The 18,005-nt window shown below is 39.2% G+C and overlaps 1 protein-coding gene across 1 annotated transcript in view; it reads right to left on the bottom strand.

Annotated features, from left to right (window-relative positions):
- The window catches only part of SLC25A13 (solute carrier family 25 member 13), a 216,638-nt gene that overhangs the window by 97,582 nt on the left and 101,051 nt on the right, over nt 1-18,005 (bottom strand). Inside the window, 6 exon segments of the mRNA XM_079152267.1 lie at nt 3,105-3,263; nt 3,741-3,828; nt 7,098-7,182; nt 7,409-7,502; nt 8,250-8,388; nt 10,471-10,617. Coding sequence (XP_079008393.1) covers nt 3,105-3,263; nt 3,741-3,828; nt 7,098-7,182; nt 7,409-7,502; nt 8,250-8,388; nt 10,471-10,617 — 712 coding nt within the window.

Genomic DNA, 18,005 nt, shown 5'->3' with positions numbered 1-18,005 from the left:
TCTCGCATGTTACAAGGTAAAAGCATTAATAAAGTGAATTTACATTCTCAAATTTCAAATTTAACCAACTTATCCTAGAATTACCAAAATTTTAAAACAATAAAATTACATTTAATGAGAAATGTACAAAGGATCACAGGGAGTTATTTTAAGTCTTGACTTTGTATATAAAGGTTACAATACTAAGTCTCAGAAATACTCCAGGTCTTTTCTATTTCTATTATTTCTTTTAATAATGATAGTTTCCCATAAGTTTTCTACATTTTTCATCTGATCTCTCTTCCCCAGTGATAAGCATTTATAAACATGTAGTTATACACAATTAATGATTATGTGCAAGGAACTAAAGGGAATTAGTCCCTGATCAAGCAAAAAAAGAAAGAAGTCATTTTCAAGGCAAGACTGTAAATCATTATTATTATTTTTAACCTGAACTGTCTATCATCTCTTTGCTCTCAAGATCCAAATTATAGATGGGAACTAAACAAGAGTTTTACAGTAAATGTTTTGTTTTAAAATTGTCTGCTGGAAAAAATAAGAACTCAGGACATGATGAACATAGGTGACTCCCAGGACTAATTTTCTAATATTCACACTCTACTTGTCATCTCCACAGCCAGCTTTGGCCCTTGCCCTGCGGGTTCAGGCACCCAAGCAGATAGATAAATGTCTATTTATAATCCTGGAATAGGGTGAAGAGCTGTCTCTTGGCTATTCCGAGGGAGCCTTCTCTCTATCCAATATGCCAGCACATTTTCCCTTCTGAGAAGCTAACAGCAATTGTTCCCATCTTCCACATGCAATAACTGAGCTGGCAAGAGATATAAAAAACTTTCAAAGGTCCACCTTAGCTCAGCACTCAGTATTCAGGTGTACTTTGAGCCTGCTGATTATGAGGTCAAAAGGACGTGTTTCAGAAGAGAAATGTAGACATAACCAAGAATGATGATCTGGGGGGATGTGATAGAGCACGATAGGTGAAATTATATTGTTCTATTGTGTGAATGTACAAATATGTAACAACAGATCCCACCATTAGGTACAACTGTAATGCCAATTAAAAAAGGTTGGGGATAAAAAAGAATGAGCATCTGGCAGGTGTGGTCACAGAGAAGAAATAAAGAACAAAAAGTCAAAAACAGTCTAGGTCAACACAAGCAAACTGAAGACACTTAGCAATTCTGGACAGGGTTCCCACAATTCTAAAGGCACCCTGACTTCAATCTAGCACCAATAAAAGAAAACCCATAAAAGTAGTTGGTGAAGACACGCCAAGGCTCCAATGTCTATCAAGACTAGAGGTTCAAAGTTGTCCCTTCCAAAAAACCACCCACATGAACAGGTAAGGTGGTCACTTCTGCCTAACTCACAGCAAAGCAGAAACTGTGACATTAACCTTGTACTGTGTAGGAGCCATTCCATTTGCAAGGTTGTTGTCACCAGGGAGAAGTAGTATTTCAAAAGGAAGGCAGTGACCCTACAGGGGTCATCATCAATCACCTGGGGTCAAAGACCTTCCAAATTGTAAAAGAGGCAGGGGGTAAGGGTAGAGGGCAGAGAAAAGATCAAAAGACCTTTGATGAGGGTTATCTACCTATATATTAAAACCTGCAAAATGGAACTCCTCTGCAGTAGGAAACCTAGCTTCTAAGGTGAGAGGGTTTTTGTTTTTTGACTTGGGTGCTTACTTTGGAGACTAGAGTCAGCAGATGGCAGAAGAGGCCTAGAGGCATGCTTTATGTGGCTGCCAGTTTTACCATGTGCCTCGGCAGAGCACTAAACACTATTTTCTTCTGATAGAGCAAGCACTGGAAGGGAAAGGAGGGAAGACCTGCAGTTGGCCAAGCAGCAAAGCAGTCGGCAGGAATTGCCTTGCAATTCTGCTTTTTCAGCTGATACGAATGCACTTCTTTCCTATTTGCAGAGGATGAGCATAAAAACAAAGTTGGGAAGTCCAGGCGTTTCTCCTTAGGCCACGCCAAAAGGGAGGCAGAGGGTCTGTGGGTTCTTTCCATTTGTAAGGAAATATGTGTTGTTCCTATTACTATGCTTCACAAACCTGAGGTGATCAGAGGAGCAGGTGGAGTCATGACAGCCAGGCTGCAATGGTGTGTGAATCAACTCCACTGGGTACAGAGTCAGAGGGAAGGAGCAAGTTTGATTCAGAAAGAGGCAGGAAAGAACTGCACTGAGCCCCTGGTTATCTGCTTGACAGACTTTATGTGGCTCTGCAGTCCCTCATCATCCATAGCAGGCACATTCCAAGATCTCCAGGGGATGCCTGAAACCTTGGATATTCCAACACTAAGTATACTGTTCTCTCCTATATACATATACCTATGATAAGGTTTTAGCTGATAAATTAGGCTCAGTAAAAAGATTAACCACAATAACTAATAAAACAATTGTACAGTATACTGCAAAGTTACGTGACTGTAGTCCCTCTCAAGATATCTTAGTGTAACCTACTCACCCAAAGTTGCTTCTTGTGATGATGTGAGAAGACCAACATCTCCGTGAGGAGATGAAGGGAGGTGATTTAGTGTAAAGTTGCATCTGACCTGCAAATCATCTCCTTACTTTGGTGTAGGAAAGTGTGAGATTTCATCACACTATGCATACTAGTGCTTAATTTACATCTTATAAACTGTTTACTTCTGGAATTTTCCACTTGATATTTTCAGATCGTGGTCAATTACACGTAACTGAAATCCTGGATAAGAAGCACCATGGTATATTCAAGAACATGAGTCCTGAGCAGGCTTTGTCCTGTCCCTAGGATACCTTTCCCAATTAGCTCTTGAGTGGAATACTTTAAGCATACAATGAGCCTTTTAAAAACTTAAAGATGTTTATAAAAATAATTTATTATTTTAAGAAATATAACATACAACACAGCAATATAAATGGCTTTCAGATTCTGGGCTGTTTTGATTAGCCATGCCCCAGAGGCCTCCAGCCTACACCCATTAGCATGGATAATTGAGAATCTGCTGCATTTCCATTTTAACACAGTCTCTCTGATTCATTTCAGGCACTGAGTTGAGAAACCAAAACCCTTGGCTATTATTTCATCTTACATGAATTTAGTACATAGCACTAACCTCTATATAGCCCAAAGAAGCCTTCGTAGCGTAGCACTTTCTTGAAGCAGTCAAAGCTGTTTTTATACATGAGCTCCCCTACAAAAGAGCCAGTTGATCGTTGGTTCTGCATTCGAGTTTTTACAAGATCGATAGGATACACGGCAGTGGCTCCAACAGCTAAAATTAAAGAATGCCAACATTTCAGAGGGAATTAGGGTCAGCTAGAGGAAGGGACCGATGAGGTGGGCAAAATCAAAGAAAAGTCTGAGAAAATAAACAAATTCTTCATGTCTAGATTTTAAAACTGTGCCCTTCCATACTCTTAATAAAATGCTATGGATTTTCACTCAAGTACCCCTGATAAAAAAGATTGGCACAGTTTAAATCAAAAGCACATCACCACAGCCTAACCTCATTATTAACCTGTCTTTAGAAAGGCTGTGTGAAGATAAGACAAAAATGTCACTTATAAGACCCTGGTCACATGCAGGTATGGAAAAGATTCCCTTTGCCCTGGGTCCAACCTCGCACAGACAGGTAACTGACTGGGGAACAACTAGGCAGGGTTTGTCCTGTAATATGTCAAGGTGGAAAATCAGAGAAAAGATAAAAGGGATAATAAAAGCGAAAATTTAATACTCATCCATGACTAACCTCCAGCAATAGAACCCAGACCAAACCTGTAGGCTGATTCTGCAACTTGGAGGAGAACCGGTCGGGCTGCATCGCCTGAAGCTTTCTGCTTTGCATGCACAGGGCCCAGGGAACAGGCAGCAGGCAGACAGGGGAATAGGACAGGAGAAAAGTGAGCACATATTAAAGAATTACTCACTGAGTTCTCAATATAAGTAAAATGTCAAAGAGGAAAGCAGGGTTAGATATCCTAAGTTTTGATTAATAAGAAGTTTTTCTTGCTATTAATGTTTAAAATCCAATTTGAACAGAAAGCCATTATTACAAAAAGGGCTGTCAACCTGTTTTCAAATGTTTAAGTCTCATTAGTGTTCAGAGAAATACATATTTAAAAACACCAATGAGACAACATTCTTCACTAATCAAATTGGTCAGTTTTTTATTTATAATTTTGGTTTTTGTTTTAAATGACAATACCCAGACTGGCAAGAGTTGGCAAAAAAACAGGCCTTCTCAAACTTACCATTAAATCATGTATATACTAAGGGAAGTTTGATAATATACATCCAAATGTTTAAAATTAACCTAACTCATGACCCTGTAGTTCTCTTTAAAAGAAGTTAGGTTAGAAAATAATCATGTACACACAGATCAAGCCACAAGAATATTAAAAACTAGTACTCTTTAAAGAGCAAAAACTCTGGAAATATGCTAAATCACTAGTAATAGAAGACTGTTTAAAATATAACACTATAACTTTAAAAAAGTATGTCATTAAACATTACATTGTCAAAGAATACCTGATGTTGGCAAAAATGTTCATAATGTATCATATAAAAAAACATAAACTGAAAAGAGCATGGTGGGTGGACTGGTATTTGATATATGATTCTCTTTACCTTTATAAATGTTTGAAACATTTCATGATAATTTTTTTAAAAAACATTTTTAACACTGTAAATATGAAGTCATTTTTTGTTTATATATATATAATATATATTTTATATATATTTCTAACATTTTATTATCCCTACCACCCAGAGATATTAAAAATATTTATGGTGGCTATAACTAGGGGTCTGTATTACAGGTTAATTGTTACTTTTTTCTCTTGTCATTTTTCCTAAATTCATACTTCAGCTCAGCCAGTTGTTTGGTTGCTATTCTTTTGAGCTATTTTCTATAGTGTTTCTGAGGCTAAAACATTTCAGAGTATTGCACTTCTCTGCCTGCATACATAAAATAGTAAATTTATGTCACACTGAGTTGTCAAATGAGGGTGACATATAGTCAGTGCTTAATAAATACCTGTTGAATGAATAAATACATTCAATAAAACTTGTTTTTCAAAGTCATGATAATTAAAATTAGTGAACAATGAAAATAATCACCAACCCCAGCAATCAGCCCACTGAATTTTAGTTGCTGTCAATGTAACACAATTCTAATACAATGAGATTATTTGGAATCTCCTTCAAAGTCACTTAACTGAAAATAGCTTTACATAGAAATATGCATCTGTAAGAATGGAAAACATTTCTTGCAAATTCCATGGGTTGATTCCAACTCTGTCCAGGCACAGATGGAGATCAATAGTACCTTCATGTTGACAGACATTATCCAAAAGAGAAGCACTATCTTATTTACACAGATAAAAATATGCAACACTCAGAAATGTCCTGGCATCAAAATAGTGAGTGAAAATACTCTGAAAATAATGAGTGAGAGTAACCTACCATTATCACTAATTGTTCATCTAAAAGACAAACAAAATTCTGCACTTTCATTAAACTTTCAGAAACTAGAAATGTAGTGTATTCTTAAAATGATATAATAAAGCTCCTTCTTTGCACCTCTGTGTAGGCCAAATGTGCCAAGGACTTCATGGTGCTGGACTGGCACATCTGCCCACAGGTGGATGACCCCCCTTGCTTGAATTTGTTAGGCCCAGTGGGGTTCATTCAGTAAAAAGCACACTGTATGCCAGGCAAGGCTACTGTGAATTGCTGGAAACCTCTAAGCAGCAGCCAATCGTTTCCTTCTGTAAGTCTCATCAAACTAGCCTAACCCTTTCATGGCCAGTATCAACAAGCACCCCTTCAAACTCTCAAAAGCTGCAAAGGGCATAAAGGGAAAATGGTGGGCTACCACTGCCAGCTGGAGAGCCGGAGAGATCTAAAAGAACTTCTCTGCTTTCCTTAATCTCCACATTTCTACGTAGCTGGTGGCGTACAGATGAAGAGATAATCATCTCATGAGCAGTGTTTAAAATCAAAGGGAAGGAGTGCAGCGTTGCTTCCACCTCTGCACGTGATTATACAGTTCTTTCTCCTGCACTGAGGGAAAGCGGCTTCCTCTTTTAACCACAGCCAGCTGGTTTTCCAGAGGTGCCTCACTAGGATTTACTGAGCACACACCCACTACTTTGACTTACATGCTGCGCACAAATCTCGCCACTGCCTTTGGGTGGGAAGGAGCTAAAAGGAGGGGGTCCTGGCTCCAGGCCTGACAGTCCTAAAAATGTAGCCCGCATCAACCCATTGTGGTCAAACTGGCGTCTTAGTACAGACCCAGAGCTCCAAGCCAAAAACGGTTAAGTCTCACAGGATTCAGGGATGGCTTTGCCTTAAAGGAGGTATTTTTCTAAAAATGATGCTGTCTGTGAGTGGATTTATTTTACAAACGCCATGCAAACACAACTCCCGCTATAAAGCTTTTATTCTCTAAGCCTGATCTATAGAGAGCTGAGTAAGAGTTAAATGAGGAGGTCCTGTCTTAAGTTTCTAACTCCCACAACTTTAAGAGATTGGTTTCTGTTAACCATAAAATAAAATTTAGCATTCCTAAAATTGTTTCCACATAACTTATGAATCCTTTCACAGAGAAAATAGGTCTAAAAGCCTTCAAACTACAACTCCAGACTAAACAAAATTATCTCATTTTGATATTCGGAAAAACGGAAGGCATGGCAGTTAGACAATGCGCTGATGGGGTCCCTCTGTGCAGAGCAAAGATGGCTTTCATTTAGCAACACACAGTTGCTGATAGGGACCGTGACACCAACCCAGGGTGCCTGCCTCTCATCCCTTGATGTGAGATTTAGGGAAGAAGAAAAGATCTATGTGTTTGCAGAGTGTGCAGTTACGGGTGCAGTGAAGAAATCACCCCATCTTGAAAAAATAAATAAATAAATAAACAGATGCCAAAGTGTGTTCATCAAGTTTCTAAGCAACTTCTCTTCTCGGCCTTCTGAAGTCGTCTGGATTTGGGGGGTAAAATGGAAAAATGTTATGTCAGGTACTAATGCCAGAGAGGCAAATAGGAGTGAAAAGGAGCTGGGGGAAACAACAGGAAGCACATCTGTCCCTCTTCACTCACCTGCCTCTGGGCCTCAGCCAAGTTGAAGGGCAGAGTTCCCTCCTCCAGGGGAGCAATCCGCTCAATATCTGCTAAGGTCATACGTCTGGAGGGAGAAGCATAATCAATGAGAAAAATATCAATTTGTTACATGTTCATTATGGAATTCTACAGTGTTCCTTTTATCATTTTCCATATTTCAGTGTTGCCTTTCATTTGGCTTCTTTCTCTCCCAATTGCTGCCTTCCCCTACTCCTACCTCCTAACATTCTTTTATTAAGCTAATTAAAAAAAAAAAAAAAAAAAAAAAAAAAAAAAAAAGGCCAACTTACCCCCTTGGCTCATATAAATCTGCTAACTGAAACAAGATGTCAACCTCCATGGGTGTAACCTGACCAAATTTCTGAGCTGCCAGAACAAACTCCTCTGTATGGAAAAAAATAAAAGGGAAAAAATTTAAGAAGCAATAGGACTACATTCAGCATTAACTCAAGGCACTGGAATGGATGGACATCACAGAACTTTATTACAATCAGTAACAGAATTCAAGTCAATCCAAATGGAGCAAGAATTTTCATAGTTCTTTCCTGCACTTGGAAAGAGTATGAAGAATACTTTCCCCAACATTTACTTTAAAAGCATGGTGCCATCTGACAGCTCTGAATAAATGACACAGGGTATTATTCAAATTACAAGTCAAGGGGAATAAGGAAGCATATATTAACTTCATATGCATAGGTCTGATCCCAAGAATTTATATTAATGAAGCTGTGGAAATCCTATGGGAAGTATCTGTTTTAGAAAAGTCCCATTAACATGCTGATAATATCTTGTTCAAGTTTACAGATATTACATTGTCACCAAACAAGTTTGTGGAATTCCTCATTTACCTCTAAAGAAGATCCCTTTAGAGGTAACCAACTGAGCTCAAGTTCTAACAAAATTTGAAAATATTTAAGAAATTGTACATTTTTCTCAAAGGTTGCCTTTATTTGGTGAAGATTGTTTTGTTTGCTTTTGTCTGTCTGATCAAAAGATGGAGGACACACGTGTACCATATGGTTAATACACGAGAATGGGGTGGAAATCTGTTAACATACACTCTGCCGTTACCTTCTTCACCCTAATCCCCAAGATGCTTCCAGGTAAGAATTCAGATATATTCTCACTCACCCTTAGTCACCTCTACATCTTTCCTGTTGCCGGCCAGAGTGCTGTAGATCTTTCTAATGAGTTCCATGTTGTTAAGAAGTGAATTAAATCCGTTAAAATAGGAGAAACTAACTTGATGAGATGTGGTACCTCCAGCAGCCTCGGTAAGTTGAAAACAAGAGAGACGAAGAAAAACAAAAGATTTATAGGTGAGGAAGGAAGAAGATTCAGAAGTACATCTATCTGATGCTAGTGTGGAATTAACAAGAATGCGTATATAACAAATGACCACATGAATTTTTCTTCCACATTAAAAAAAAAAGCCATAAATAATTTTTAGAAGTAACTGCAACTAATCATGACCAGAACTTGTACTTTCCACATATGACTCTTAGCAAACGAAATAAGTACATGTGTAAGATCATAACAATGGAACTAGCAATAATTTATAGAGTTCAAATTTCAATTGGAAATGTTTTATAAGTTGGTTTATTTCATCTAATGAGCAAATCTTAAAGGCAAAATTATATTATACAAATGCACACATTTATGTGCTTATTCATGCAAAACTGTATTATATCAACATAAGCACACTATGGATAGTGGTCAACTTAACATTAATATCAAGATTTGTCGCATTCTTGTAACCAGTAATAAATAATCATTTAAATACAAACTTTATAATTGGTGGGATTTCTAACAAGCATATTATGATAAAATTATGAGATGTCATATGTTTGGATGGGGGTTAATACTCATCAGAATTCTGATAATCAGAGTTCTTAAGAAAGCATATTTCCTCACAGGGGACAAGGGAAACAGAAAACATGTCCATTATGAATGGAACTTCAGTGTAGGGTTTCAAATTCTATCCTTTCCTAACAAGGCAAAATATTTTTATTAGGAAAGCACTTTTTATAAGGTAACAACCACATAAATCTCCACTTAGTAATCATTTAAAATAGCTGACATGAGCATTTAGTATGGAAAGGGAGGTGGTGGCGGCGGGGGTGGGGTGGGGTGTAGATTAACACAGTGCCCGATGGAAAAGCCTTGCCTGAAGGCCATGTCTCTAGAATGAGGCACTGGGAAGAGGGAAATTGAAAGGTTCCCTCACACCTGCCCCAGTAAGACTGTGAAAACACTGAAAGTCTTTTGCCTAGGATTGGCAAAAGAAAAGCTACCATTGGGGGTGGTTCCCAAATCTGAGTGATCATAACAACCATCTAGAAGTTGTACCAGTTAGATTCTAAGACCTCCTACTTAGAGATGGTGAAATACAGGCAGGCCTAAAAGAAACCTACAGCCTTTATTTTCAATAACTATCCATGGGATTCTGATGCTCCATGACCAGGGCTTGGGAACCACCACCACTAAAGGGTGCCGGACACACCCAGGGCTTGCAAGGTCGGGACAACAACTGAATACCTTCTGGGACAGAAGCTCCATGATACAGATGGCAGGGGTCTGCCTGCCACACGTGCCATCATAGTCTCAACACATCAACGGTGGATAAATGAGCAAATCAAAGGTCTAGCATTTCTGTTCTGCCCACTACTCCAATAAATAATAAATGCAGGTACCATTTTCTCCCCTTAGATAAGAAGAAAGATCAGCATTTGATATACCTCAAAATATAAAGTGATAAACACAAGCTGGTTTTTCCTTTTTACTTTAACAAGTTAATACAGCCAGCCCTTCCTATACATGAGTTCCATATCGATGATGGATTCTACCACTCTCAAATTGAAAAGATTTGGGGAAATTTGCATCTGTACTGCACATGCACAGACATTTTTCCCATTGTTATTCCTCAAATAATATAGCATAACTATCATTTATGTAACATTCACATTGTATTGAGTATTATAAGTAATCTGGAAATGATTTAAAGTATCAAAGTGATATGCATGGTTATAAACAAAGATATGCCATTTTATATAAGCAACTTGAGCATCTGCAAATTTTGGTATTCATGAGGGAGTCCTGGAAGGAATCACCAATGAGATGACTGTGCATTTCTGTAGGATACGCCATACAATTCAGGAAACAAATTAACCTACCCACTAAAACTAGCCAACTAGTTTCTAAGTTTGGTAATATATACAATCACATTAAGAAAATGTCAGTGTTTTAAGCAGAAAAAAAACCCATATAATTGATAAGTGTTTTTTATAATCTCATATTTACTGAGCTTAAACCAGGTAGAAAAAAAATGTCATTAGGGCAAGTTGCAACTTACAGCTACTAGACATTCTTCCACAAAAGGTGTCAAGACATGGGGCCGGATGGTGACCATGATGTCTCGGAAGTCAATGGCTGTGACTCTCCCAGTCTTGGCATTGTCCCTTTGCACAAAGGCTTGCTTTGCATGCTCCAACTGTATTTCCTATAAATAGAGAAGGTGGAATACTTACTTACTGCAAATGACTACTCATTTTCAAATCTGGCTGAAAATATCTAGATCATATCTTGATTTAACAAGCCCCCAATGGCTTGTTTAACAGTGCCCGAGCTACTACCTTCTTCTTCAAGACAGAGAACTTTGCTCAGATGGTGAATATGTCCTGAGAATATAAACGCCACCTTAAATCTCCTACCCAAAGAAACCAAATCACTTCTGAACTCTGCTAGAGTCTGATACACAAGAAAATAAAAACTGGAATGAAGTCTGGTAGGCTCAAAGATCTGGCCAGACACAGCTTAGGTGATACATATGAAAGGAAAAACCTATACCAGGACATTAACCTCTCCTGAAAGGAGAACAGTGTGTAACTGCAATCTGGTACTCAAATGTGGGCTGTAGCAGCAGACTGAAAAGAGCAGTTCTCCTTTGGAATACGCTTTTTCTCTAATACAGCACTATCGACATCTTGGGCAGGTGGAGACTACAAGGCTGTCTTGCACTTTCCCTGCCATCTTTCTACTAGGTCCTCCCCAAGGTTATGACAATCAAAAAAGACTCCAGAGCCGTATGTCCTGGTTGAGGACCACCACTCCAAAATGAGAAGCTGGATGGTATGTGGGTCAAGCGTATCTTTGGCAGTACCTCAGGACATCTATTTAATTCATATGATCTAAGTCCAGAGGTCTAATCACAGCTTTCTATTGCTATTCCCAGGGAACAAGTGTATACACAAAATAAAACTTAGCTTCCCATCCAAACTCAGTGCGCACCACACGGCAGAAGCAGCCCTCCCGCAGAGAGCATTTTGCCATCTTTCTCAGGGCACTCTGCCTACCTCCCAGACAGGCCCTCAGAAAGAAAGCTAATCTCTACACAATTAAAAAGCACCACTAAAGTGGCTCTCAAGGACTTCTGAGTATTTATATGAAATAAGGTTTTATTAAATGATATTACAGAACTGCTTTTTTTAACTTGGGTGAGATAATGACTTGTGTAAAAATTAATTGTCCTCATGAATTAGTGCAAGAGAGTGTAAGAAAGATGGCAGGCATCTGATACTGCTTTAAAGTATTAACTCCTTTTCTTTGCCCTAGACAGCTGGGGAGATGAAAGATTGACAAAATACTGATAATGAGTACAAGGTGGGTCCTTATAACCTTTCTTTCTACTTTTCTGTAGTTGATGTACCTTTTAAAAACTTTAAAGAGAAAACAATGAGTAAGAATCAGAGTTCCTATTCTATTTAAAATCCTTTTTTCAGTTATGGCATCTGCCAATTTTGAACCAGCATGTCCCAGCTGAAACTCTTTTCTGGGATTTGAATACTTTCTTTCCGTAAATGGAAGGGATTGGTCAATCCTTTATCCTCAGATCTCCTCACTCTGCTTTCCTGGGCAAAGTGCTCTTCTACCATGTCCTTAAGGACTTTTTATAAGCCAAGGTTTGACTTCCACATCCAAATCTCCCACTCCCATCTGCTGGACCAAAATTTCTAACTGCTTACACAGTATACCCTGTGAGTATCCCCTGAAGGCCATAAAATCACTAAACATCATAAATAAATCATAAAATCTATAAACAACACAAATCCACTATAACAGACCCCTGACTCAGCACTCAAACCTGGACCCTCTTCTATGTTCAAAGCCTAATTATTGGCATGTTGGTCTTCTAATCATCTTATCTAGAAAGCTATTATTTTTAATTCTTTAAGCTTCTTTTCCCTTAAGAATAAATCGGTTACCAAATTATGTATTTGAAAGTTCAAATACATCTTTTTCTTTTCCTTCTAGAAGGTGCTAATGGTTCAAGGCCTCCTCAGACCTTACCTAAATTACCACTATGGCCCCAACTGTCAATCTGGAGTTTCTCTCTGACCTCCGTGGTCTACCTGGAGTGGCATCTAAAGTCACCTTTCATAATCACAGATCTGACCTTCACCTTCCTCTGCAGAAAGCTGATGGTCATTGATCACAGAATCCTATCTTCACAGCAAGGCACTCAAGATCTACAGGAGATACTCTCAGTCACTTCTCCTGCTACCCCATGCCCTGCTTTTCCAGACCTCCATACATGCAGTAAATACAAGGAGACCTCCTAACTGAAAATCAGTCACTTGAGTCCCTGTGACCCTCTGCCTGAGCTTCAATTATAAGACCTGTCTTACCACATCTTATATTAGAATCAGTTGTTGACATTCTGTCCTTCCTTTGGCCTGGGCAAAGACACCATGTCCTGTTTATGTTTGTCCCACTTCTGCTTCCAGGCAGGATGAGTTAGGCATAAAGTCACGTGGTAGGCATTATCACCAGTGATGGAAGTCTATAAAACCAACTGGATGAACAAATCACAATCTATTGAACAAAACAGGGTTCTCTGTATGAGTGAGCCTGATTTAAGAGGAAGGAAGGAACCAACTGTTAAACACCCTGTAGTGATAAAATGACCACAGTATGTATTCAATTGAAAGTAAATGAACACAGTCATCTCCTTCGAATTGTCAGACCCACTGCTAAAGCTGTCATAAGCCAAGATTACTTTCAACAATAGGAGGAGGTATGTTCAGTTATTTACCATTTGCCCTAGTTTATAACTCCATCTTAGGGATCCTTAGAACATTACACCAAAACAGCACCACATTCCTTGGCTACCCCATCTCCCCAGAAAGCAGGAAGCCAGAACAGTAAGACCAGACTGCTGGAATGCCAAATGGAAAATGGGATGTCCAAAGCAGGGCCAGCGCTCACACTGCAGGGCAGGGCACGTGACTGTAAAGGGCAGAGAGTCCCTACCCGTTTCTGTGCCTACACTACCTTGATTAAACATTTACTAGAAGGGACTCCATGATCATGCGATAAAAAAAGCTTTGTCGCCCAGATGAACAACTTGAGAATCCATTTCCAACAGCTTTTAAAAACTGGAGACATTAGAATTCCATGCAGAAGAAGCAGCTAGATCCATGTAGTTCTCTCAATAGGAGGAGTGAGTGAAAACAGTTATTTGGCTCTGTAGATTACCGAAGACATGAGTACAACTATCTTCTATGGCTTGCCATCTATGGAGTGGCTGGTTCTTCCGCTGGGTGAAGAAATGAAACTATTTTCTCTACCAATGCAACTGCCACGATGACCTGATGTGTATCAGAAACCATTGTAAAGTGTTTTATAAAAATTAACTCATTTCATGTTCACAGCAGCCCTGTGTGGTAGGTAGATCATTTCCCCACTCGCTGAGGAAACTCAGGTCTCACTGACGGGCAGCAGCAAAGCTGGATCTCAGCCCCAGGCACTTGCACACCACTGAACTCTGACTACTCCAGTGTACTTCACAGGGAGCCTGGAGAAGGCTACTGTTAGAAATTTAATTAAAAGTGCATTTGATACTTCGTGGAATCTGAAGAGCTTTAGAAAGAGAAGCACTAAACTTACTTTTAAGTTACTCTAATGCCCTAGGTTTTGCTGTAGCCTACTTTCATGGGAAAACAATAATATTCCTGAAGATTTCCCATTAAGGAAAAGCCTGTGCATCCAGAGTGCCAGTGTGGTTTTACCAACAGTTACAAAGAAAGAGGAGAGTGAACTAAATCTAAGTTCTTCTGTGGTTCTTCTTAGGTTTTTTTCTTTTTCTCAACCCAAAGAAACTGAGGAGGGAAAAACCAAGAGAGAGGCCTATGGGAGCTAACACATCAGTTACTCCATAAACATCTAATTTAAGAATGTGTCATCTTTGAAATAAATGACCAGGTTTCTTCTCCTTTATGACACAGTGACTTAAAATTAAAGTTCTCTGGACACCTCCATAGCTATTTAAAAAAAACTTAATGTTTAGGCAGGGTCACCAAGAGACCAAAGGCTTCTAGATGTGAACCCAGAAGGGATAAAATGGAGACCAAGAGGTTTTAGTGTGCACAGAACATGACATGTGTAAATAATATTCATTTCCTAAGCAAAGGGGATCAGAATGGACAAACAGCTCTTATGTACGGGGAAGGGAAGAATGAGAGAATACATCATCACATTTAAATATTAAAAGATTATCAGGTAAAAAAGATGTTAGTCTGTCTCTTCATATTTCTTTAAAAAGAAGTCAATGGAAAGAAGGTATCAGGTCAGGTTTTGGCACATACACTGAAGTACTTAACCTATAAAACTACTGCATAGTGAAATGGAATACTTTGCAAAGTAGCAGGTTCCCTGTCACTGGGATCTATGGGCTAAGGAACACGAGTCAAGGATCTCACTCTATCCTGACAGACAGGACCATGGAAGCACTTTGTCCTGACAAAGCTGTGACATTTGGAACAGGAATGCCAAAGCAGTTGTAACTTTCCTATTGGGAATACACAGTTGTCTTGTTTGCGTCTCGGGCTCCAGGTTTGTCTTCAATGGCACACCAATGCCTGTTGTGGATCTAAAGGTCAAATGTGGAAGTCATTTAATAAGTGGAAGTTCAGAGTACTGGGGACGTACCTCAGTGATAGAGCCCTAGCCCATCGTGCACGAGATTTTGGGTTTGATCCCCAATGCCACACACACACATTGATGGCTGAGGTTCAAGGTGTAATAACCTCTAACGTCCTCTTCAGTATGTTAGAGTGGCTCTGCTGAGTCATTCTGAACTAGCCACAGGAACAGAAAGATGAACACGGGATAGCGTAGGACATAATAATAAAAGCTGAATGCTTTAACACTTATTGCAGGCCACGGCTATGCCACAAATGTCAAAGACAGCACCTTTCTTAAGCCTTGCAATAACTCTGTGCAGTAATAATCATCATCTTCTCTCTATAGAGAGATACCTGACATTCAGGAAGGTCAAGTAACTAACTCAAAGTCACACAGCTTATAAATAGCTCAGTTGAGATCCATAGAAATGTCTGAATTGAAAACTAAGATTCTTAACTGCTGACTCAGGATGCCTTGGGCAAAATCCTAAGCAAGGAGATCACACGTAGGTTTAGATAGATAACAGGAAAAAAGAGTTAAAGAAAAGTTTTGATGACGACTGGAATGCTATGAAAACAGGGCTAGACATATCTCAAAGAATTCTCATCTTGGATGATGGGGGAGATAGGAGAATCTAACACACACACACACACACACACACACACACACACACACACACACACGGGGGAGATAGGAGAATCTAACACACACACACACACACACACACACACACACACAGATATTTAAGGGAAAGAGATGAGGTGGTTGACCACAATGAGAAACTTGGAGTGAACTGAGTTTAAGTTATAAACAAAAGTTAAGCTATCTACAAAAGACAGCTTGAGGTACAGGTAGAAGTAAATCTGGAAAATTCAGAGGATGGGATCTGAGGGGGGAAAGTGAAAGGCTAGACTTTACCCCCTAGACAGTGGTCTTCCTACTTCAGCCACCTTGAGGTGGGCCTCCCGCAATGCTTTCATTCTGTAGATGAAAAAGCGAGGTGAAGCAAGCGAGGGTCACTTGAGGTTAAGGACAAAACTGGACAGGCAGTCAGGGTCTGGCTCCGAAGTCACAAACAACCTATACTGGGACCACTTTGTCATTTTAGAGGGAGGCCCAGAAAACACTAGAAGAAAACAAGAAATCACAGGGAGACATAAGAACATCTCACAGTACATACAAAGGGCAGGCAACAACAGGTACCTACGTGAGCGAGGGAGTGCAGATGATGCTGAGGGCCGAGTGTACAGAAAACCCAGAGTGCCAGCCTCTGTAGGAGCTCTCAGCAGTGGCAAGCAAGGGGTGCCAGCTAACTGCTGCCTGTGCAGGCCATCCCCCAGGAAGAGAAAGGCGCATCCTGTCAGTAAGGCCAGATGTCCCAGAGCAAGGAGCTCCATGGCTCCCTCTCTCAAGCAGTTCTGACCAAGCATGCAAAAGGAGGCCCCACTTCTCTGTAATATTTGCCAGTGAACTGCTTCCTGTCCCTCTATTCTAGTGCATGGTGATTAATGGAATAGGCTTTTATTGTAGCAGTTTCAAACTACTTCAACACACCCATTCAGATTGCTATAGAAAAAAAAGTCAAACTCTTCAAAATTGCCAGCTGTACAGAAATAAACATATATAGGGGTTATACTGCTTTAGGTCTAATATTCATACGTCTAATAGTTCCAGGCCTGTCATTTCCTTAATAATCTCCAATTTTCAAGTGGTTATATTTCTAATGCAAGAAAAAATTCTCTCCACCTCTATTCAGACATGCAAGTTTGTGCTTTAGCCTGAGAACAATTTATCAGAAATAAAGTAAGAAAAAGACCCTCAAAACAGGCAGCAGATTCAGATGGTTTATATTATAAAGCTAAGAACATTCTTTTTTAAAAATTCTGGTAAATTTATACTTTTGTGTCCTGAAATTTAAAAAATCTAAAATTTTAATAAAAGCAAAAAGTTAAGGAAGTGATTCAGAATTCCTTTTTGATGTGTGGTAGAATAATTCTGGGCAAAATGAAGGTAACTGTTTATCAGAACAAAAAACAAAAATGTATAATGATGTGTGAAAAATATTGTTATCTATTGTATCATATTTAGTCCTATTTCAACAAATTCTATATCAAGTTTTATTACCTGTATACTATTTAATATATAAGTATCTACTTTGTTTTCATAATTCTACGCTTATTTGGAGGACAGTTTGAATCAAGAGTCACATATTGTTAAATGGAGTAAACATGGAACCTGGCAGTGAAACACATAGCAGGTGAGTAGTTACCATTCTTAATACTTTCTCCACATTTAGCCATGCAGTCAGATTTTCATAGATCAGCTTAAAATTTCACCCCTAATTCACGGGGAGTGGCCTTTAATTAATATTTATCAGAAGCAACATCACCCATGGATCTGCATGTACAGCAACGCTTTGGCAGAAAACAAATACAGAGCTTTTCCACCTCAATTTCCTTGCTCTTCTGATTTAACGTTAAACTTCACAGTGGGTAACGGCTGGGGCAATGTTGTATAGAGTGCTCATTTTTAGCAGGATGTGACTGTAAAAGCCTGCACAACAGGCTGCTCAACAAAACAGCAAGCTGACAAAACACCATGGACACAACAGCACAATGAATCCTGATTTCCTTTGCCCAGACTGCAGAACGTGCAATATAAAGGAAACATATCCTGCATCTAATTGTACAAGTGACCAGTGATCACAGCTCTGGTCATCCATGCCCACACTAGCAATGGTTTCCATTTGGAGACAAAACAGAATTTAATCTGCTGGAAGAACTAGAGGTAAATAACATTAGTTGCCTTTTTTCATCATTTCCTTTTAGAATACCAAGTTACACTGTATGTATGCATTTTTGCAGTATGGGGATTGAAACCTAGGGTGCTACACCACTGAGCTACATCTCCAGCCCTCCTTCTCTT

The sequence above is a fragment of the Sciurus vulgaris genome (genome assembly GCF_902686455.1).
Source record: "Sciurus vulgaris genome assembly, chromosome: 8".
NCBI classification, from domain to species: Eukaryota; Metazoa; Chordata; class Mammalia; order Rodentia; family Sciuridae; genus Sciurus; species Sciurus vulgaris.
This window is presented reverse-complemented; position numbering and strand designations above follow the sequence as displayed.